Source organism: Phodopus roborovskii, unplaced genomic scaffold, assembly GCF_943737965.1.
Source record: "Phodopus roborovskii unplaced genomic scaffold, PHOROB, whole genome shotgun sequence".
Classification (NCBI taxonomy): domain Eukaryota; kingdom Metazoa; phylum Chordata; class Mammalia; order Rodentia; family Cricetidae; genus Phodopus; species Phodopus roborovskii.
The window spans coordinates 127,260-151,460 of record NW_026126543.1 but is presented as its reverse complement, the minus strand read 5'-3'; the positions used below and the strand labels follow the sequence as shown (position 1 = coordinate 151,460).

The following is a 24,201-nucleotide window of genomic DNA, read 5'->3' as shown; positions in this document are numbered from 1 at the left end:
TCAGATAAGATCTTTTAGCAAGTGCTCCATCATTGAGCTATATGTCCTCAGTGCTGATACTTAGCTTTCACATCTAGGAAAATGCTAATTTTATTTCCACTTCAGGGGATGACGGAGACAATAAACCCATCTGTTTATTCAATTTTGTTTCTGGGCATTAAGAACATCAAGGTAAACAACAGAGTCCATGTCCTGGGTTGGTTCTATGGCTCAGTGTTAGAGGTGCTTGCTGGTAAGCCTGATAGCTTGAGTTCAGTCCCCAGGACCCATGTGATAAAACAGAAGCGACTCCCTCATTCATGTGCCCCTCCCCAGTAAGTAAGTCTAATTTTCAAAGATAAAAGAAAAGAATTTGTGTCATTATAGTTTGATTCTATGGATAAAGTTTAGGGAAATTGAGATTGCTTATGGAAAATAAAATACTCTTTAAATATTAATTACTATATAAACATATGCAGTGTTCATGTCACTAATAAGGTGACTTCAGACATTTAATTATGGCAGAATAGAGATTCAAATTAGTATTTGTAATCATATAATGAATATGTTCTGATAAAGACAAATAATGTAGCAATGAGTTAATTGCTAATGAAAGGAGTTTCAAATTATCTTTTATTAGGTAATTTTGAAGTTTCACAACAGCTACATGGCCACAAAACTGCACGCACATATACAATTCTCTTAGTAAATAAAAAAAACAACAGTTTAGTAAATATAGTTGAGTTCATATACTCAAAACTTCACCAAAACATTTATTATAAAAATTAGTCAAATTGTTGAACAAGTTTATAAATATCATTGGGTGTGCACATATGAAAAATTCAAGCTTGCCTTATTGAAAAGGTGCATTTCTGTCCATGTGCTCATAGTGACTGTCATGGTAGTTCAAACGAAAAACAACAAAGGTAGCTTTGCCTTGTATGCAGCATTAATTAGTATGGATTTACACTGGGGCTCCATGAAAGCTCCTTTCCTATAACTATGGTGAAATACTAAAGATTTATAGCTTTTTGTTTCCTGTGACTAAAATATACAGATAAGGCTTTATTTCCAGAGTAACTTGTTACCATAAAAACTGCATTCATTTTGCAGATATTATTGACACCTTGCATTATTTAAGAAAATATTTCTGTACTTGAAACTCAAAAGGAAAACCACCAAGACCTAGTCTTCCAATACATTCACTGAATGCAGACTTAAATAAGCACAATAATCTTGATTGTGCCCTTTATATGTGCACTTTGAAATGGCTACAACATAGTATGTTTGTATTTTTAACTGGCACCAAAATTAAGATGAAATGGTTTGTGTAAAACCAGTAGCCTGTACTTCTAGTAACAGTTGTCAAATGTGCAGGGGAATAAAAAAGGTAAGCCCTGAGTCAATATACATACACACACACACATATATATATATAGTTTTCAAAAGTAACAAGAGGGATGTTCTGACATCATTTCAACTTATGCAATAGTTAAGAATATCCAGTATCTATTTCTTCTGTTTTCACTTTGATTGAAGAGAGGTGCAAATTTTGTCTACTTTATCCAATTTAGATAATTTCTCAATACTCAATTTCATTTAAGTCTTCAGAATAGCCTGATGATTGTTGAGTTATATCCTCCACATCTGCCAGGAAAGACAGACAGTAATTATTTTCTCTATAGAAAAGATAGTTTTGAATTCTTAAAATTTGAGATTACATTATAAAATCCATTTCCCAATGAATGAAGTTATTTTAACTGGGGAAATTTTACCTGTACATGGTCCTGCCTGAAATTTAACATCATCAATGGCAATATCACTTCTTATTGACACTCCCCGAACAGCTTCAAAAATTATCTGAAAAAGAATGACGTTTGATTTTAGAAATAGAGTCAAGTTGGTAAAACTGTGTTGATTAGGGAAGATCTAGGCTTTGTGGCTCTAAAAGCTTTGATAACTGGTGGGACTGACTCCAAGGAGAAGGACACAAAATTACAAATTCAAGTCTGGCCTTGGAAATCTAACAAATCAAGAGGCTAAGGCGGAAGGGTTGTTGTAAATTCAACCAGTGTAGACTACATAGTGAGTTCTAGGGCAGCCTGGCCTACATTGCAAGCTGGAGCCCAGCCAGGGAAACATAGTGAGAACCAATCTCTAAAATAACCAAACAAAAATTAAAAAAATCACAAATTCAAATTAGATTATTTGGAGTTGAAATTTTTCACAGTGAAGTGTGATGCTTCATGACTCTTTGACATCTTTAGGGAGTTCTCCAGAGATGCTTAAACAAGAATGCTTCCTAGGGACCTAGTAACCCTCCCCCCACTTCCCCTTAGAGCACTTTGTTTAGCTCCTCTCAGTGTCTTCAGTTTCTTTAGGCTTCCATTGTAACAACCTGGCATTAGGTGGAAAAGCTAAATAATACTGCTAAATAATTAACTTGACCAAAAGATAGTGGATAACTTATGTTAAATACTATAACATCAAAGGCATACCCCAGTGTGACTTGGGGGGGGGGTTGGTGGACTCCATTTCATGAGTTTAGATATGTGGTAGCAGCTCTCCTTTTTCTTCATTTACAAAATTATTTTAGCTTATCTTTGGGTTCTAAGCCTAACCAACCCTATCCTGTAGCAACTAATAAACAAATATTTATTTATGGAACACCTATAATAAATATAGGATTAAATTAGGTTTCTTATTGATTCCCAAGTTGCAGGCTGAGCTATCCAAGTGTATTGCCAAGGGTGCTGTAGGAAAGTTTGAAATTTCAGGCAGATGTATCATATGTTCCAATAGGTCGTAACAATAGAAACCCAGAGTCAAATATTAGAGGGTGAAAGCTGAAAGGTCAGAGAAGCAGAGCAGCCATCCACTAGAGTGCTTACCTCTATGAAATCCTCAGACTGGAAAGAGACAGAGTTCCTGTTTCCTCCCACCTATATTCCTGTCTCTGCCCAGCCATCTCATTTCCTGTCTGTCTGTCTGTCTGTATCTCCAGACCTCTATGGTTAGCTAATGGCTAGCTCTACCCTCTGATCTTCAGACAAGCTTTATTTGTTAGAGTATAAACAAGATATCACCACAGACAGAAATACTCAACATTTAGCAATACTGTGGGAACAACTAGTTGAAAATCATTCAAAGATTCAACATTAGATGGGCCTATATTCCTTTTGATAATATCATTATTCAGTTGTGGTTTTGGTAGCAGCTGTAATTAAAAGGAAGTAACATGTAAAACTCTGCGTAGAACTTTGAATGAGGGTCATATAGCTAAACTAGTCTAACTTTCACAAGCTCTGAAGCCTTAGCTGATGTGAAAAGTTGTTCTATACCCAATAGGTACATAAAATTTTATATATATATATGTATACATATATATATATAATACATACATATACGCATGTTATATATTATATATGCATAAATGTGAAATTACTAAGTCATTAGAATATAATTTTTCTTAAGCTATTTGGACCTAAATACTTAATAAATGGAGCTGATAGGTATTTCTTTTGGTTTAGAAAACCATGCCAAAAGCTGGGAGTTGTGGTGCACACCTTTAGCCCTAGCACTATGGAGGCAGCAGCAGTCAGATCTATGTGAGTTCAAGGCCAGCCTGGTCAGAGAAAGTTCCAGGATAGCCAGGGCTGCACAGAGAAACCCTGTCTTGAAAATCCTAAAGAAAAAAGAAAACCAGGTCAAGATTACCAAGTCAGGCAGCTATAAGACAACAAAGTGCAGGTATGTGTGATGGTCCATGCCCATAATCACAGGCTAAGAAAGGAGGATTCTGAACTCAAAACCAGCCTTGACTGCATCTTAGAAGGGGATACTAGCAAGACCCTGTAGCCTTCTCTTTCTTACTGCTGCTTCCTGGTCAACTTCTTGCCAGGGTTAGTATTGTAGGCCCCAAATATCCTGCCCCTGCTATGCTGTGCTTTCCAAGTAGTTGCTGGAGCTACTGTTTAGAATCAGATCATTGCTGTAAAACCATCTGATGGAGTCTTACTGCTTTTGGAACAATTTCAAAATGTTTACCATGTCCTGTGAAGTTTTGCAAAAATTATCCCAGTACTCCTTTGGCTTTATCACATAATCATCTTTATTTCCTCTTCTCTCTCTCCCCAATTAATATTATTGTTAATGGGCAAAACATACTTCTGCATATTTATAAGGTTCAACATGATATTTGAATATACGTTAACAATACACAAAGATTAAATCAAGCAGATTATTCATAGATCATCATTTTTCTGGTGATGAGACATTTAAAATTTATTAGCCTAGTCATTTTGAAATATGTAATGCATCATTATTGACTGGGGTCACCTTGTTGTGCAATTAGATCTCAAAGCTCGTTCCTTTTGTCTATCTCACGTGTTATAGCCTTTCACCAACAACTTATCATTCCATCACAACTTATCATTTGTTGCAGAATATTCCTGTGCATTGTGTGAAAATGTATTGCTGGTGGTGTGATAAAGAGTTTAACAGCTATACAGGATTTTTTGGGGGCAGAGAGAATGCTGGGAAAAAAGGGCGGAGTTGCCAGCCAGATGCAGAACAAGCAGCATGGACAGTATGTAGATGAAATAAATGAGCCCTGGGGTAGCAGAGAGATGAAAAGAAATGGGTTAATTTAAGTTATAGAGATAATTAGAAACAAGCCTAAGCTATTGGCCAAGCTTTCATAATTATTAAGAAGTCTTAGTGTGGTTATTTGGGAACTGGCAGGCAGGACAGAAAAATTCTACTACAAACATTCCATCACAACTTATCATTCCATGACTTTCCTCACCTCGGCTGTCCTTTATTCAGCTCTGAGTTCACATTGACTTATTTTTACTGATATTACATTATCTGTTTTTGGCTTACGGTTTAAAAGTTTTTCATTTATGTGTATGTATGTATATCTGCGTGTGTTTATGCCATGTGCATAGGTGCCCATGGAAGCTAGAATTGAAGTTCCCAGAAGTTGTGAACTACCCAACGTGGGTTCGGGAAGCAAACTCGGATTTTCTGGAAGAGAACAAGTGCTGTTAACCACTGAGCCATCTCACTATCTCTCCAGTCCCAAGCTCATAGATTAGTGTTTTTGTAAATTACTCTCCCACAAGAATATAAACTCCAAAGGAACTCAGAACTACTTCATATATGTATGGTAGAAATTTAGGATGTATTACATGCATGTGGTCAATAAATATTTATGAAAATGAGAACTTTTCTATTAAACTATAAGAACTCTGTATGTCTGAAACAGCTAATGAGATCACCATTTCTGCCATGTTAACGAGAGTTAAAGTCCAGAGAAGTCTGGGAGGAAAATGTAGTTTTAGAAACAGTGAAACACTTTTTAATAATTTGGTACATTGAAGTTTATAAAACCATTTCACACAAACAATCCCATTTGATGCTGGTGTCAGTATGATGGGAATTATTTACCCATTTTTAATATGTAGAAACAATCCCAGAACAGATAAGGTTTATCCAAGGCCACTTGGTGCTTGTGACCCTAAGGGAATGAGGACAGTTTAGAAGTTCTACAGGGCAGGTGGCAGTTCTACAGGGTAGTACTGTGATTATGGAAACAGACTATGGCACTAGGTAAGTCTGAGTGTAAGTTCTGTACCAGCCATTTGCTTTTCTCTACCTATGAAATGGAGCTATGAGATCAATTGAAACAACTTACATAGAGCTCTTAGCACTAAGATTACCCACTATGTAACAGATGGATAGGCTATATGTACAATGTGTCTGTATTTTATAGACAGCACTATGCATCCTAGACCATCTAGAGTCATTTGGGATTCCTGAAGTGAGCATTATATGCAGAGGAAGAAATTGATTTTCTATTCTATTACTAGCCAAAGGGGTCAGTCTTCCTTCTAGATTGTGAACTGAAAATCTAACTATTCTGCACCCTTTGAACTGCAACATTCTAAATTTACTCCCCTGATGCTTTGCCAATCTACATTTAAGTCGTACTTCAAGCTGGGTATAGTGGTGCATGCTCAGAATCCCAGCAATGGGAATTTAAGGAAGGAAAATCCTGAGTTGGAGCTATATAACCAGACCTCTCAAAGCAGAAACAAAAACACTTTCAAAGACAATCTACCCAGCAAGCAAGGCCATGTGTGCTGATTCCCAGAGCTCAAATTTTAGTGCATTTGTCTATCGGTGTCATTTGAGATTAAAAAATAATAGTGCTAGCCTGGGAGTATAGCTCAGGGAGGGAACACTTGCTTGGTCTGTGTGTGTGTGTTTGTGTGTTCTCAGATACTTTCCTCCATAGAGTCATATTCATTTAAGTTTGGAGATTTTCTAATTTTAGATTGCATCAGAATCACTTGGGGGCATATTAAAGTAAGTCTCGAAAGTCCTCCAGAATTTCTGATATAGTATTCTGAGGTGGAGTCTGAGAATTAACATTTTGGATGAACTTATATTTCAGGTATTTCTGAAGCTTCTGGTATATAGATCACACCTTGGGAACCATTTGATAAAGGATCTGACATCCCTGGAGCCTAACAAGATTGTGCCACCATCTCTGAATGATGATCAATTACATTAGTAAGTTTTCATCTGGCTCATGTACCTTCCTTCCATAATAGTCATAAAAAAAAATCTTCCTGGAGCAATCTGCCATTCTCTAATAGATCTCCAAACATTTATTCATGCTTAGCTGATGGATCCTTCCTAGATAGTAGAACATCTTCCTCCTGTCATGTGTTGCTTATCAATGCTGTAGCTTGAGTTGCAATTTCTTAAGTTTAGACCTTTAGAAAATCAGTTTGTGTTGTGGAGTAGTGAAAAAAGAAAATCCATATTTTGGCTACATCTTCTCAGGAAGACCTGACCTTAGGCCAGGTAGCTAGCCAGTGATTAAATGTGGTCCCAGGAGGTTTATGTAGCATTGGTTGGAGAGCATGCTCATGCCAGAATTCCATAGAGTGAATTCAATAACAGTTGAGAGTCTGAAGGTAGTTTTCCCAGAACGTTAACTTTGGTGACTGTGTGAAGTCTGTGGCTATAGGAAGGCAAGTCTAGGCTTTCTGGGCTACAGTAGTTGCTTAGACCCACCTACTAGAATGATTGAATACACCTAGGACAAGGGCTTTCTATAGCACATGGGTAGTTGGGGGTCTGGGGTGGAGATGACTGTGGACTTGGTATTAAGACCCCCAGTTTCTTCTAAAATGGTATAGTAATGCATACAGAGGCTTAAAAAGCTTACCACTCATAAGTGGAGGTTTAGAACAAAAGCCCTTACATGCAAGTGAATCATGGGTAATAGGAGCAGTACTAGTGTATTTAGAAGGAAGGAGATTTCCTTTTGGGAGAAAAGTACTTGACATTCACAGCACACTAAGACAGAATTGGAATCCTTTCATCCTTGAATTGTAAAAAACAATCACTTTATGCATGAATGTCCAAAGCTTTAGCTCCCTGTCTAATTTTCCATTCACTGCTTAGAAGTTAATCAATAACAGGGTAATTATGTTTACTCTTCAACTAATCCTGCCTTTATCTCTGACTCTGAAAAAGGACAAAGTATTTTCTTTTGTAGCAAGTAACAGAGCACCAGACACTTGAGTTCATGTTTCCCTGGTGGACTCACATCCCTCCTGGCTTACCTGGTGTTGTGTCCTGCAGCTGTATTCAACCAGTGCCCGCAGCCAGGAGATGCTCTGCTCTCCTCGTCTTCTCCACAACAGGGACTCTTTACTCTCTTCTTCTGTTTTCAAATAAACGCTCAGTAGGCCAGTTCCTGCTCCATACATGTGGTAGAAAAAAGTCAGGCAGTGTTTCCCAGGGACGCCTCTTAAGGGCCAGGACGAGAGGTGTGCTTTTTGTCCATACACCATGTGAGAAGCCTCAATATACATGTAGTAGCCTTGAGAGGAATACAAAACAGGCATGGTTTAAAAAAAAAAAAGAACCTAATCACATTTTTCTTCCTTTGTAGTATTCTTGGAAACATAGGCACTTTGGCTATAGTATACTGAGAAAAGGGTTTTATTATCCTGGAGAGTATGCATGATCCGACAAAAACAGACATCCTGTAAGGATTAAACCACAAAATGATTTTTTCATTTAATGGTTTATAATTCAGTTTAATAGAAAGAAGTGAATTACCGCACCAGTATTACGTCACTAGTATAACTATTACATCAGAATTGATCTCAGTACTTCACAGATAATACTATGAATTGTTTGTGATTTTGTATTCCCTTAGCCTCATACATTAAAGTCCTAATGCCTAAGATAGCCATATTAGAGAGGTGATTACAAGGGCAGTGACCCCAAAATGAGATCAGCATCTTCATCAAGGACTCCTGAAACTAACTCATCTTTTATGCCATGAGAGAGGAGTGTGAGCAGATGGCCACAGCCGAAGAAGAAGCCCCCACCCCCTCTCCAGCACCAAATCTGTCGATGCCTTGATCTTGGGTTTCCCAGCTTCTACAACTGTGATGAACAAATACATGTTGTTTATAAGCTGTCCAGTAGTCCAACAGAACCAAAGCATAGCCTCCCCCAATGTATTCTAGCCCTTCCAGTTGGAAGTCACACAGCATCCTCCCTCTCCTTTCTCTCTAGGCATCAGGAAACCCTGATAGCTCTACCTTCAAAGTAAATCCAGAGCCCCGTGCCACTCTTTCCACTCCTGTTGTACTGCTCCAATCATGTCACCTTGAACTAATGTGACAGATTCCTGTCTCATGTGTTTGCTCCTACCTTGTCCCCTATACTTTAACCTCAGTACTATCTGTCTGTAGCAGTCTTTCTAAATGCTTGGCATGTGTGTGTTCACACCCAGTTGTGCATATCAAGGTGAGCCTGTGTCTGCCACCATGCCTGTGTGAAGATCAGAGAAAACCTTGGATGTTGGGCCCTGCATTCCATCTTGTTTGAGAGAGGGTTTATGTGCTGGTTTTCTGTAGTAAATGCCAGGTTATCCATCCTGTGAGCTTCTGGGGATCTTCCTGTCTCTGCCTCTCCCCATAGGAGTGTTGGGATTGCGGATGCTGATGCTGATGCAGCCATGGCTCCTGGAGATCCAAACTCAGGTCCTCATTATTTTTGTCTCCTGAGCATCTTTCCAAACCCTCAAAGCTGAATTGTACCATGGTCTTGTTTAAATTTTCCATTAGTTCAGCTCAAAATCTAGGCTGACAGCCTCAGGATTGAACAACCTGCCCATCCCCACCTTCTTTTCAGTACTATCTTTCTTTTCCCTCATTAAGTGGACTTTACTGTTCCTGGATGTCACCTCAGGCTTTTGCATGTACTAACCCTGGCTCTCCTGGAGATACACTCAGGATACACTCATTCTCCCTCCACCTTTAAGCTTCTGCTTAGATGCTACCTTTCCTATTGTAACTTCACTAGTTAGTTCAGGTTGCTGTCTCCCCTTCTCACCTGCTCCCTCAGCACTCCTCATCCCTTATATTTTAATTTATTATGCTTCTATAACATTTAATTGCCATTTAATGGGTCACCTAATTTTTTTCCTCTTTAATCTTTGTTTCCCTCTTCCCTGTAGCACAGATAGAGATCTTGTTTATTTCAGTACCCTATCCCTAGTTCCAAGAGCAGCACTCTAGGCACGGTAGATGTTCAAAAGTATTTGTGAGTGGATGGATGAGCATATTTTCTCTCATAGTACTAAGCCACAAACAAGTCTGATCATTTCTAGAGCACATGGCTCCACCATGTTCACACAGAAAGTATGAAGCTCTTGGCAATAAGAAAGGCATTTGGACTCAGATGCTCTAAGGCAAAGCTACTACAAACCCAAGAAGTGATAAAATCACAGTCTTAGTAAAGCAAATGTTCTCAAACAAGTTCCAAAGCATCTGGGGTATTTCTAAAAATGAACATGAATAAAGCTGGGAGTAGTGGTACAGGCCTGAGATTTCAGCTCATTGGAGGCAGAGGCAGAGGCAGAAGAAACTCGAGTTCAAGGTCACATTTGGCCTTGAGTTTGAGACCAGCCTGGGCTATTTGAGACCTTATCTCAAAAAAATTCTTGGAACTATATTAAGAAACAAAACAAAAATCAAACAAACAAACAAACAAAAAAAAAACTTGAGACCTTGTTTCAAAAAATGCTCCATAGATAATCTTTAACTGTGTAACTTTCATTGTTCATTGGCACAAAAAATTGCTCCATTGGGTGTTTTTATTTTATTTTATTTTATTTTTCACATTGAGCCATCCAGGAAAACTTTAGTGTATTTTCTATATTACTGTACTGCTTAAGCTAGTGTCAGTGTAAACAAATACACACACACACACAATCATAAGGAAAAGTATATTTAATTTAGTTCCATGAAAAACAAGGGTAAGGAATGAAAATGGCTGTGGTATGTCATCAAACCATATACTAAGGAGTTTTGTCTTTCCTATGTGCAAATTAGTGGCACAGATTTCGATAATACCATAAACCATACTCAATTAAGCATATTAAGTTAGGTGTGTGTGGTAGTATACATCTGCAATCCTAGTACTTGTGAGAATGCAAATAGATTCATATCAATCACCCTACACAAAAATTAAGTCCAAGTGGGTCAAAGACTTCAACATAAATTTAGTTACACTGAACCGGTAGAAGATAAAGTGGGAAAAAGCTTTGAACTCATTGGCATAGTAGACAACTTTCTAGATAGAACACCAGTAGCACAGACGCTGAGATCAACAATTAATAAATGGGTCCTCATGAAACTAAAAAGCTTCTATAAGGCAAAGATACTGTCAATAAGACAAAACAGCAACTTACAGACTGGGAAAACATCTTCATCAAACACCCCATCTGAAAGAGGACTGATCTCCAAAATATATAAAGAACTCAAAACACTAGACATCAAAAAACCAAATAGTCCAATTTAAAAATGGGGTAAACAGATCTCAACAGAGAATTCTCAACAGAAGAATTTCAAATAGCTGAGAGACACTAAAAGAATTGTTCAATATCCTTAGCCATTAGGGAAATGCAAATCAAAACTACTTTGTAATTCTATCTTACATCAGTCAGAATGACTAAGACCAAAATAACTAATGACAGTTTAGGCTGGAGAGGATATGGAGCAAGGGAACACTCCTCCTCTGCTGGTGCAAATTTGTTCAGCCACTTTAGGAATCAATATGGAAGTTTCTCAGAAAACTAGAATCAATCTCCCTCAAAACTCAGCTATACCAATCTTGGGCACATACCCAAAGGATGCTCAATCATACCACAAGGATGATGGGAGATGTCATTCTGTAAATATGTTTCTCTACAGAATGACATCTCCCATCATAAGGACACTTGCTCAACCATGTTCATAGCAGCTTTATTTGTAAGAGTCAAAACCTGAAAATAACTTAGATGTCCCTAAACTGAAGACTGGATAAAGAAAATGTGGTACATTTACACAATGAGTATTATTCATCTGTTAGAAGCAATGACGTCAGGAAATTTGAAGGCAGATGGATGGAACTAGAAAAAATTATCCTGAGTGGGGTAATCTAGATCCAGAAAGACAAACATGGTATGTACTCTCTCATAAGCAGATACCAACTCTAAAGTAAAAGATAACAGTGCTACATACAACCCACAGCTTCAGAGAGGCTAGATTAACAAGGGTGGGCCAAAGGGGAACAGGGATGCCTGGATTTCCCTGGGAAGGGGAAATAGAAGAGGTCTCCTGGGTAGATTGGTGGCCAGGAGGGATGGGAACATGAGGGGTTAGGTTGGGGGAGTGGATGAAGGAGAAGAGTGGATGAAAGAGACATCTTGGGTTTCAGGTAGAAACCTAGTGCAAGGGAAACTTTCACACATCTACAAGGATGACCCCAGATAGAACTCCCAGCAAAAGTGGATAGGTAGCCTGAACTGACCATCTCCTGTAATCAGATTTGTGACTACCCTAATTGTCCTTTATCAGAGAGCCTTCATCCAGTGACTGATAGGAACAGATGAAGAGATCAACAGCCAAACAATGGGCTCAGCTTGGGGAATCCTTTTGAAGAGGGGAAGGGAGGATTGGTGGGGGTCAAGGTCATCACAAGGGAACCAACAGAACTGACTAACCTCAGCTCACAGGAGCTCACACACTCTGAACCAACAGCTATGGAGCATGCTTGGGACTGGCCTAGGCCTCCTACCTATGTGTGACAGTTGTATATATAGATCTGCTTGTTGAATGTCTAGTAGTGAGAGCAGGGCCTGTCCCCGATGCTTTGACTGGCTTCCAGGAACCTATTCCTCATGCTGGGTTGCCTTGCCCAGCCTTAATACAAGGGGAGGAGCTTAGTCCTACCTCAACTTGATATGACATGCTTTGATGACACCCATGGGAGGCCTGCCCCTTTCTGAGCTCAAACAGGGGAGTGGCTTAGGCTGCAGGGAGGGGGAAAGGTGAGGGGAAGGGATGGGAGGAGAGGAGAGGAAACTTCAGTTGGGATGTAAAATAAATGAGTAAACTTAATTAATAACATAAAAGCCTGTCACAAATGAGGAGTTAGTGTTTAATGGATATACTTTCTGCTTAAGAGGGTGGAAATTTTATGGAGGTGGATGGTGGCTGCACAGAGATATGCACGTGCTTAGTGGCACCAAGCACTTACCATGTACATATTACCACCGATGTGAGCTTCAGAGAGACATGTACTACAAAGTCACCTGTGAGAGCTCAAGAGGGAGGAAGGGCCCAGGCTACAGGCACCATCAGGCTGCTACTCTTGGGGCCTTTAAAAGGATTTTTGGAAGAAATGAGGGTGAGGTATTGGGGAGGGGCATTCCAGTCAGCCCCACCAGATGTCCAGAATTGTAGCAGAATATGGAGCAATGGGTTTCATTTTGGTGGGACCTGACGGTATCAGACACTGTCATGAAAACATCACTGTGGGATCACCCTGGGGAGTTCGTAAACAATGTAGACCAGCTAGGTTACATAACCTGGGTGGCAAGCATCTGATTCTTAAAGACAAGGACCTGAAGTAAACTGGCCCTCAATCTGATATACCCACACATGCGCACACACAGGCACACATGTACATGCCCATAATCCTGCCAGGTCAGAAGTTTGCAGCCACCTGGCTCAACAAACAAGACAAATGAAACAAAGAAACTAAACCCAAGCAACATTGCAAATTCAGAGTTTTCATTTAATAGCACATTTCTATAAATAAATTATTCTTTCATATGTGTTTTTATAAATAAAGAAGACTCCTACTTTTAATTATTAGTATGTTGGAAGATAATTTAATTTCCAGAACAAACATCAAAGACCACCTTGGAAGAGTGATGGTGTCTTTCTTTGGAGTTGTTAGGACAGTGGATGGAGCTGCTTTTTCTGGGAGGAGGAGGGATGGGGTGGAGAGACCCATGGCAGTCCACTTGTTTGGAGACTCAGTGGGCCAGGAGCTGAGACAATGGGGGTAGGAGAGATTTCTCATAAGTTATCTGTTGGCTTATTTATTCATTATCCTTTGGCTACAACGTCACTATTAAAAAAAAAATAAACCTTGTAAAACAAATGCTTACAAAGAAGTCTGACAGCCTGGTATATAAATGGCAATAAAACCCTGGGAAGTTTGTTATGACCATTATCACTGTCTGGTAAATAAGAAACACAGTGGCATCTGTGTTAGGAAACTTTCTGGTTCTGTAGGACAGAGCTACTCCCGCAGATGGTGTAGGAACCAGAGATAAATACTGCAAAGTCCATGCCACCTTGATGCAAGTGACATACCATCTGTCGCTGAATGCTTTCTTTTAATGGCAGTGAAATGGTAGGGCAAGACTTTTTTTGGAGGGTGTCTTTGTTGTTATTTTAGTCAATAATTTATTGATAACCATTCCTTAAACTTTCAAGTACAGATTCTGTCTTCTATACTTTTTGTCTATCATATGCTAGTTGCATTTAATATTTTCCTTTCAATAGTTTACTTGTACTCATTTTCTTTTAATAGTTCTAATATATATATATATCCAAACAAGAAGCTTCATGTCAGCATGAAAACAGAAAATGAGTTACACATCTATGAAATAACATTCTGGTTATGGGTTTTTCATTTGCAATGGGTATTACTGGCAAACCTAAAAATATCCATACTCTCATAAGTTGATATGCTTAGAGATAGAGAGATTAGGGAAAATTTTGGTTTAATAACTCTACCAAGTTTTTTTAACCAAGGTTTATTAGTGGTTGTAGGCAATGGCTTTATACTTTATAGATGCCCCCATGGCATTAAACATAGAGTCTAGGAAAGTATTACAGAGCCAGACATCAGATTCAATAAAATATTCACGACTTGTGGAAATCACAACACCATGTTTCAGTGGCTTTTATATATTACCAGTTAATTACCACAGCAACCCTAAGAGGTAGGGCATTAACTGTTATTGCTGGTTTATGTATGAGGAAACTGAAGGCCATGTAATCATGCCCTAGGCTCTGTAGCTAGCAAAGAGCTGGGACAGTTCACTGTTGGATCCTTTGTCTTTCTACTAGACTATATCATGCTAACTTCAGAATATGGAAAGGTCTTTCTACATTGTTCTTTAGGAAGACAGACACTGTATTTCCTTTGAAACTGCTATATATGATGATGTATTGATCCTGACAGGCACAAAATTATGGATGTTTCTTCTTCTATTTTGAATTTTTTTATTTAATGAATATATATTGATTTACCATTTAACATAGTTATCTATGAACCAGCTTTGATGCCTCTCTCCTTTCCTCTTTTTCCCTATATATGCTTTTCCAACTGTAAGTTGATAGGCTTTAAGGATGGGAACTGAAAAGGTAGAATTCAGCCTACAGATAGAGGCACATCCTTCAAAAGTCCTAGAATGCATTATGTTAATTTGAAAAGGGCCCTGTGGCCAACATATATGGTAAGCATCAAGGAGAAACACACTGTGCTACTGGCCCCAAGTCTTAGAGGAACACTTTCCAATGTATAAAATAGAAAGTCCCAGCTTTTAAAGTTGTTCCTACCATTATCTTATTATATATATTTTAAAAGGAGCCCTAGAAAAGTTTTTTAGGAATAAATGCAGTAAGTCACCCATGCAGGCACTAGCTCTCTACCTACCCCCCCCCAATGCAATTCATTGTTGTTTACAGTATATACTTAGTAACAAAGAAATTTAATGTTTCTACCTAAGGATAACAGCAGATAATTATTAAAACTAAACTAAATGGATTTCCATAACATGTAATGTATATCTTGCTTTAGCTGATCTATAATAGGCTGTCTACCTTCAGTATTCTAAAAATCTATGAACTGTTATTAATTTGTTGAGTAAATGAAACATTTCAAAATATATTATTTTAAGAAAAATTTCAGTGCTATCTATCTAAGCAAAATTCTATTAACTATACAAGTCACTTATTTTTTTTTAACTATACAAGTCACTTTAAATAATATGATATGGTTTTCTAAGTGTTTTCCTTGACAGCCAAATAAAAAGAAGACATTTACAGTACTTTAATACTCAGAGTTTGCAAATGATTCTTGCTTGACCCAACTTTAGCTTCTAAATCTTTGCCTAGACCTAACCTTTCCTCACAAGATCCTATCACATAAGAGGGTTTTCCAAGTCAGAAACTTTCCACCCTTGACGTCTAATCAAGGAACTATGTGATCATTTCCTTCACCTTCCACCATCCCAGAGGTGATGTATGATAACCCTGGGCTGCCTTCAGCAAGAATCCTGGTAGGTCAACTCATCCAGAGTCCTTCTTGCCCCGGACATTTCTTTCTGCTTATTTTCCATGGCCTGATCTCATGCAGCAACTTGTTTCTCAATTCTTCCTTGGCCATGTTGTATTCAGGTTGGGCCCAGTCTCTCCCCTCTACTAAAAAATTACACTAACCTTGTTCCTGCCACAATGGTTTTCAGTAAAGTCTGCCTTACTGTGCTTTAACAAGTACAGTTGAGGTATTTTTCTTAAGATAATGGCCATGGTATGTATTACTCAGGATGGGGAGTTACAAAAGGAAAGCCACAAACAGTGACACCCTCTGTTGGGCAGTTTACAGCCAGTCTGTGTAAATTTTATTATTCTCCTGCTACCCTTTGCCAAAGAATAGGACACTATGCAATATCATCTCATATATAACAAGTCCTTTGGCCAGAGGCAGCAAACACCAACAAATACTTATAGTCTTAAGAGGCTACAGATGTAAAGATCTCATTCTAAATACTGTGATCAGAGGGACTTATGGGTAAGATGATAGATAGGAAACTCGTTCCAGATGGTTCAATGCCCTGTCTTCTGGCCTTTGTGGACATTGCACACACATGGTTCTCAGACATACATGCAGGCAAAACATCCATACATGTAAAATAAATTTATTTGTTGAAAGCAGTCTACAATTCAATGAAATCCACATAAAAATTCTAATGACATTATTCACAGAAATAGAAAAACAATCTCAAAATTCACATATAAGTACAAAAGAACACTGCTAGATTGCTCAGGAATGTCTTAGAGAAAATGAACACCTCTACATGTTCTTGGTGGCACACACGTGTGTGTATATACATATACAGTAATGACTACTACTAATAAACATTTTGAATTGTGTACACTTTTCTTATGCCCATGATTTGACTGCCAAAGAAATTAAGGGAAGAAAATACAAAGTGTAAAGCACACATACACAAATGCACAAATAAATATATTAATAAAAGCTAAAACTGGAATTACCATATAACCTAGCCCAGCTACACCATTTCTGGGGGCTCATACTCTATGGTCTCCACATTGTACTACTGAGATATTTGTCCAGCCACATTTATTGCCACACTGTTCACAATAGCTAGGAAATGGAATCAGCCTGGCTGTTCATCAATTGAATAGATAATAAAATGTGATATATCTATACAACGGAATTTTATTCAGTTGTAAATAAAAATGCAATTATTTATAAAAAATGTGTGGAACTGAGGCTCAGGAAAACATGCTGCATGTACTCTCGCATACATAGATCCTAGCTTCAAATCTTTCTGTTTGTGTGTTTAATTTGGGGTTTCTTTAGAGGTCAAAATCTAGAAGGGGGCATAGAGAGAGGGGAGCAGAAAGGCCCTTAACGGGAGTAGGAATAGCAGCATATTCCTAGTTTTCATAGTGCTACTGGGGGAGAAAATTCATCGGCAGACTTGCTAGAGGCGGATCCTACATGCTGCAATACTGACCTGCGAGGCAAGGTATACCTACTTGTGCAATAGTGGCATGGGCGTTATGCGACAAGCAATTGCTTTTTGATTAGATTTGAGATCTACTCCATATGAGGGATTTGATGCCTGGCATTTTAAACTTGGTCAAAAACCCATGGTTGGGGAGGTCATAAATCTTAGGGGAGAACTTACTCCTGTTGTTTTGTAAATGTACATGATGTCAAAGTGCTTTCTGTGTATTTGTGTCTCTACCCATAAATTAGTGCTACTCTCAAACTTAGTCAAAAGGCTTTTTGTATAGGACAGTGATTAATGCAGAACTTCATAACTGATCCAAAATGCTGAGAGAATAAGTAACTATTGAATGTTCAGCTCCAAATGGGTCATCTGAATCAATCTCTTAAGATTTAGGACACACAGTGGATAAGGCAGAACTCAAGGATGTGGAAGGGTGCTGTGAAATGCTGTTTTCTAGGCATGTCATGGCCATTATACTCATGAACTTATATCATCCATGGTTATTGACACAAGACCTGCATAAGATCAAGCCAATCAACATTCTGGCATGGGTATAGGAGAGGTTCATTATATTACATTCTTAATTGAGGAGCTGTTGATAGTTGATGGTTGTTGGGAGAGGGAGCCATTTTTCTTTGGGGGTGTGGCCACTAATAGGTCCATGCTCTGCTAGATGACCCCACACCCATGCAAATGCAAACTCAATGGGTCATTTCTAAAAAAAAAAAAAAAAAAAAAAAAAAAAGAAAAGAAGGAGGAAGAGGACATGAAGGTGGGAAGGGGATGCCTTAGGGGAGAATCTGGGGATGGTTGGAAAAGTGATTTGGGTTGGATATGATCAAGATACATTATATAAATGTTTGAAGTTGTCAATAATAAATAAAAATATTTTAAAAATATGATTGGTTCATTTGTAGTTCAGAACAGAGCAATGCTCCTAACCTCTGAGAAAAACAATCTGTTGTGAGAGCTGGAGAGATGGCTGGCTCAGTGGTTAAGGGCACTAGCTGCTCTTCCAGTGGACCTGAGTTCAATTCCCAGCCCCATGTGGTGTCTTACAGCTGTCAGCAACTCCAGTTCCAGTAGGCCCAGCGCCCTTACACAGACATATATGCAGACAAAACACCAATAAACATGATAAAAATAAATAAATTATTTAAAAATCTGTTGTAAATAAATGATGTTTTGGAAGATGCCTGATATCAGAGCAGCCTCTTCTGGCTCTAGTGTGTGACTGGAACTACTTCTAGTATGCCTAGAGGAAACTTAGGACAGACAAACAGAAAAAAAGAAAAAAGAGAAAAGAGAGAGAGAGAAAAAGAAAAAACTATTCAGGGTCTTGAAGAGTTAATGACTTAAAAGCCTCAGGTGAGCTGAGAATCCCACAGGAAAGTTGCAGACTCAGGTCAAGCAACTCCTGACAAGGTCAGCATTCCAACCTCTGTTTGCATTTGCAACCCTGAGACTGCAAGGGAACAGATCCACTAGAAGAGTTTCTGTTCTGCCCTATAAAAGTCCAGCCCCCACCCCCCTGCATGTCTGTCTTCACTCCTGCTTGTCTTCATTATTCTGGTTAAAGAACAACCCACTTCTGTCAACATAGCTCCCCTCTTTCATTTTCAGATTGGCTTGATCAATCCTGATCTAACAGGGGAGGAACCTGTTTCAGAGCTATCAGAGACTGTCTCAAGCTCCAAGGCATTGAGGAACCAACAGAGTTCAGAGAAAATGGAAGGTGCACAAAATGAGCTCAAGATTCTCCGAGCTGCTTCCCTCTTTAGACATTGTGGCAGAGACACCAACAAACTTACTGATGTGTGCAGAAAGTAACCAGTATTCAAAGTCGCTCAAGTAGCTGGGTTGGGAGGGACACATTTTATGAGGAAAGAGGGGCAGAAAGAGGACACGTTGCTTGGCAATCTTCTGTTGAGGCGTTTGTCACATTCTTAACTTGAAAAGGCCAAGAAACAGAAAGTAAAATGCAAAACAAAGTAAGGTTTTCTGCCATCTCACCAGCTAGAGACAAAGTTTAAGTTTAGTACATATTAGAGAAGATAATTCCTAAATAAACTCCAGACTCCATTCTTGGAAAATATGCCTGGACTGTAGGCAGAACCAGATGGGTGCCCAAGAAAGCACAGGCACAGCCACCTCACGTCGTCTCAGTTCTTATTCTCTGAGAGGGAAACACCATCACAGAAGTGCTCTGTAATTTTACATTTACAACATCTAGATTTAAGTCAAATTTATTATAGATTTTAAGGTGTATGTGTGTATACACAGACAAATTCCATCTGGGGAAAGAGGTAACCATGACATGGACTTATATAAGAGACTGTAGTTTAATAGTTTGAGTATATAATAACAAGTTTGAAAGGTTGAGATATAGACTAATAATGTCACACTTGCCCTGTATAAACAGGGCCCTGAGTTCAATCCTCAGCACTATAACACACACGCACATGTTTATATGTATATGTAAATATGTGGATACATTCAAGAAAGTGGAAAGATAGAGAATTTCACCAATGAACTTGAATCAATTAAAAAACAAGCAGGTGGTCAGAAGGGTTCCAGAAGCAGAATAAGGACTTCTGAAGATCTAAAAATCACCACAAAAGCAAGAAGAACACTGGAAAAAGCAAAATGATCGAAGCTAACCTTTTCAGTATTCTGGCAATTAACCAACAGTCCTAACAGCTCAAGAATGCTTGTCCAAGAGAAATGCTTGGCTCTTGCTAAGAACAGTGACAGTTTTTACTCAGCCTCGTTCCATCTGCACCTCTCCTGTGACAGAACTATAAACTAAGAGCTTTATGACTAAGACATTTGCAAGGTCAGGATGGGCAGAGACTCTGAGTCAGAACAGGTGGGCCAATTCCCAAACACCATAATCCTGGAAAATCAACATTATTTGACCCATTTGGCAGCTAAATTGAAGAGCTTCATTCACAGGGCTTGTCTTTATTTAACCTGAGATGATATATTGATTCTGACAGACACACAGCAGCTTGACATATTAATAGTGTGGCTTTTCTGAGCCTTTCTTTTCATTTATTGGACATGTATCGACTGTTTATCTAATGCAGCTGTCTATAAAACAGGATTGCATCCCCCTCCCTTCCCCACCTACCTTTCTTTTTTCCTCCATTGTTTGAGTTCTGTCAACTGTAAACTGCCAGGCTTTAAGCAGGGAAAGTGAAGAGATAGTACTGATTAAAAAACACTTTGGTAGATGCCGTCTCTTGGGCCCAAGGCAGGTACCAATGGCTTTTTGGTCTTCAGTGTAGAGGTATCACCAGTCACTCTTAGCTTAACCTCTGCAGAATTTCTCTGCACCCATGTGATGAGGTAGGAGTGAGGAGCTGGTGCTAAATGGGCACATATCTAGGCCAGTGAGGGTAGGAGTGTATGAAAACGTATTTTCCCTTTTACTCTCTAGTTGATGGCCGTGAGACATAATTCAACATGGTTTATTAGCTGTCCCCACTATCTCAAGCAATCAATAGGATGTAGCAGTGGCCAAGTCAAGGATGCATCTCTGTTGCATGGATGGACGATTTCCTTGACATATGACCTTGTACCCATTCCTGGTGTGGGAACTCAGCTTTAAGTGTACTCCCTCCATACAAGGTCGCATCTGAGGCTCCGTTTTTCATGGAACTCCTGGTTGACTGTATCCTATGGCCAGTATTGTAACTTAGAGTTCCTGAAAGCTGTCCCATGCCTGCTGTTTCTTCATTCAAACATGCGCTCATATTCCTTACCATTCCTAATCTGCTCTGGTTCATCCTTTAAGAGACTGCCAAGGAGAGCTGCTGCCTTGCATTGTTCCATCAGCTCTAGATCTTGACCTTTGTTGCTTTACTTGTAGCTTTGAGTCATTTGGATGATTGTTTTTTGGTATGTAATGAATACTGAGTGCTTAGAGATGTGGAATGAATCAAATGGAGACCCTGGATTGTGTGATACTAATGCTAACTTCCATTTCAAGATATTTGATTCTTATATACATGTAGCTTCTGATGCTGGTAGCTTGAACAGCTAGTTGTTAGGGGGCTGGTGAGATGGCTGAGGGGGTAAAGGTGATTTCCTCAAGCCTAATGACTTGAGATTGGTTGGAATTCACAGGGTAGATGGAAAACAAACTCCAGAAACTTGTCTTCTGACCTCTGACCTCCACACTCACACTGTGGCATGCGCATGCATGTGGTCTCTCTCTCTCTCTCTCTCTCTCTCTCTCTCTCTCTCTCTCTCTCCCTCCTTTCTCCCTCCCTCTCTCTCTCCAATTAAATAAACATGTAGAAAACACCTGTCAGTTGTTTTAGGAGAGTCTTTGTTTATGCTTTCACTTTTGAGTAGGTCACACTTCTTTCTCTCTTTCTAAAATAGGTCTTTATTTATTATGTATACAGTGTTCTGTCTTCATGTGTGGTTGCACACCAGAAGACGGCTCCAGATCTCATCACAGATGGTTGTGAGCCACCATGTGATTGCTGGGAATTGAACTTGGAGCCTCTGGAAGAGCAGCTAGTGCTCTTAAACTCTGAGCCAGCTCTCCAGCCCCAATTCTCTCTTTTTGACCTGAGAGTTCATTTATCAGCTTATTTAGCTCACATGACTAAAGTCTGGGAGACAAGAAAGCTACTTTTCCATATATAAGGATTATGGGGTATACTCCTAGAGTTACGCTCATAATACCAGAATACAGACACTAGAAATAGTTCAAGAAACCTGTTTATTTCTGATGGCCACATGCATTATGAGTCATGTATGATGTCTCAGTGTCATGTATGCTGGGAGACTCCAATAAGGCATTGAGGAGAGAATATGGTCACTGGAACCAAACAAACCTAAAACCCAGTCCCTGCTTTACCAGATATTAGTATGTAGCTTTGAAAGGGCACTTAACATCTCCGAGCTTTTATTTACCTGTCTGAATGGGACCTTCCACCTCCTTTACAGATTATAGGAAGGGTATAAAGATTCTAGGTACAGGGCCTGCCTCCAGGGTAAATGTTCACAAATGATCCCTAGCTTTACAGTGAAAGGGTTATTAAAGTAATTGATAGCCCTGACCAAATGCTATATACATCTATAGTACCTTGGGCATAGTATAGTAGAATTTGTTTTCTTACTTGCATGATTATGTGCAGGAATAAAAATACTTTATGAGTTAAAATCTTAAAGGCATTTTGAGAATCTTTTGGAATTTAATATTGAATTGGCTGAAATAATTTACTTTTTAAAATCAACATTCTCTACACTGTGCACCAGAGACTTTCATTTAATATATCTAGTATTCATTCAGAATAAATACGGAAACATTTGCATTCATTCTTTTGCTGTGAAGTTTCACCCTAGCCAGTTGAAACATGTTTTTTTTTTTTTAAGTTTTCAAAGAGACAAAGAAAACACAACCACACCATCTTCAAACAAAGCCACCCCAAGTTAATTAACATATGTCCCCATAGCTCAGTAATGATTGTCAGTAAAGGACTAGAATTATGTATTATATTGCACATGTTTTTGGTAGATTTTCATAGTTTTGAATGTGTGAGGAAGAGATAGAACATGTTCTATGAGTGAGACAAACCCAGACTGTAGCATAAAGCCATGAGGGGCAGGGGCAGGGGCAGGCCTGTCACTCACTTAACTTGAGAGAATTTTCCTTCTCCTTCAATATTCAGCCCATGACACTGATTCCTGGGAAGATGTCTGTTATGGGTTAAGTTGCATCTCTCCAAAACACACAGGATGAGGACCTAACCCCAGTGTATCAGAGTGTGGTTACATTTTTACAGACTGAGCTTTTAAAGATGTAATTGAATTAAAAGAGGATTGCTAAGGTGGATCCTGATTCAATACAAGTGTCATAACCAAAGAGGCATCAGAGATGTGTTGGCATAGAGGGAACACATCTTGATCTTGGATCACTCCTTAAAATTATGTAAATGAGTAGGTAGTTGTAGGTATCTTGTTTTCTAGATGCCAAAGCTGAAACTGGGAAGTAAGTAGCTTTCTTAAGGCCATACCCAATGAATGCAATATGCTGAGTTTTCCCAACTCCAAAGCCTATGGGTCTCTTCTACCTCTGGCCTGGTTCCCTTTGCTCTTTTCAGGAATGGCTCCTTCACTATTTAGTACTTTGATTCACCCCTGTTTTCCATGTCCAAGGCATTTCATGATCTTCATTATCCAGAATACTTCCCCCAAAGTCATCTTATGCTTATTTTCCATAGCATCTTTTCATACCTCTAACTAAAGCCTTCTTTATGCCTGCATAAAAGGAATAAAAACTCCCAACTTTCTCCTGGGGGGGGATCTCATAACAGCTGAGCTAAATTGATTGGCTCTTCAAAATGAAGTGGATGTTAAAAATAGTATCTTCCCACAATCTTATTTTTTTCTAAAGAGGGTTTTGCTGGTTTTGTTTTTTGTTTTGAGGCAGGACTTGCTATATAGCCCATTGTGACCTGGATATCATTATATGACCCAGGCTGGACTTAAATTTGTAAAAGTGCTGCCTCAGCTTCCTGAGTGCTGGGCTTATAGGTGTGTTATCACTGTGCTAGTTATTGGAGGTCTTGCTAAATAATGAACATTCTTATGTGTTTCAGTAAAGGCTTTCATTTGTTCATTCATTTAGTACTTTGCTAATTCATGCATTTGTTCACTTATAAAGGTTTTTTGCATATGAATCTTGTATGAGTCATAAGTACTGTGAGAATTCAATGTTATATCGTACTCTGCCCTCATGACATTGCTATTCAGAGTCAATAAGTCTCAGTTTGGCTGGACATGGTGTAATTCTAGTACTTTGAGGCAGATAGAGGAAGGTGAATCTGTAAATTTAAGGCCAGCCTTGCCTAATAGCAAGTGTCAGGCCAACCAGGGCTCTATAGGTAAGCACGGTATAACACACCACCACCACCATATCCTCTTGACTTTTCTTTAAGGACCCGAAGCTTAGTGTCAAGGATCTCTGTGAGTTTAGTTCAGGGACAATTTTC

The 24,201-nt window shown here is 38.9% G+C and overlaps 1 protein-coding gene across 1 annotated transcript in view; it reads right to left on the bottom strand.

Annotated features, from left to right (window-relative positions):
* Positions 1-594: 594 nt before the first annotated feature.
* Positions 595-24,201, bottom strand: part of Mamdc2 (MAM domain containing 2) — a 146,091-nt gene continuing 122,484 nt past the window's right edge. Inside the window, exons 12-14 of the mRNA XM_051200155.1 lie at positions 7,623-7,882; positions 1,755-1,839; positions 595-1,626 (exon numbers count right to left, since the gene is read on the bottom strand). Coding sequence (XP_051056112.1) covers positions 1,562-1,626; positions 1,755-1,839; positions 7,623-7,882 — 410 coding nt within the window. The 3' untranslated portion in view covers positions 595-1,561. The remainder of the gene's footprint in view (positions 1,627-1,754; positions 1,840-7,622; positions 7,883-24,201) is intronic.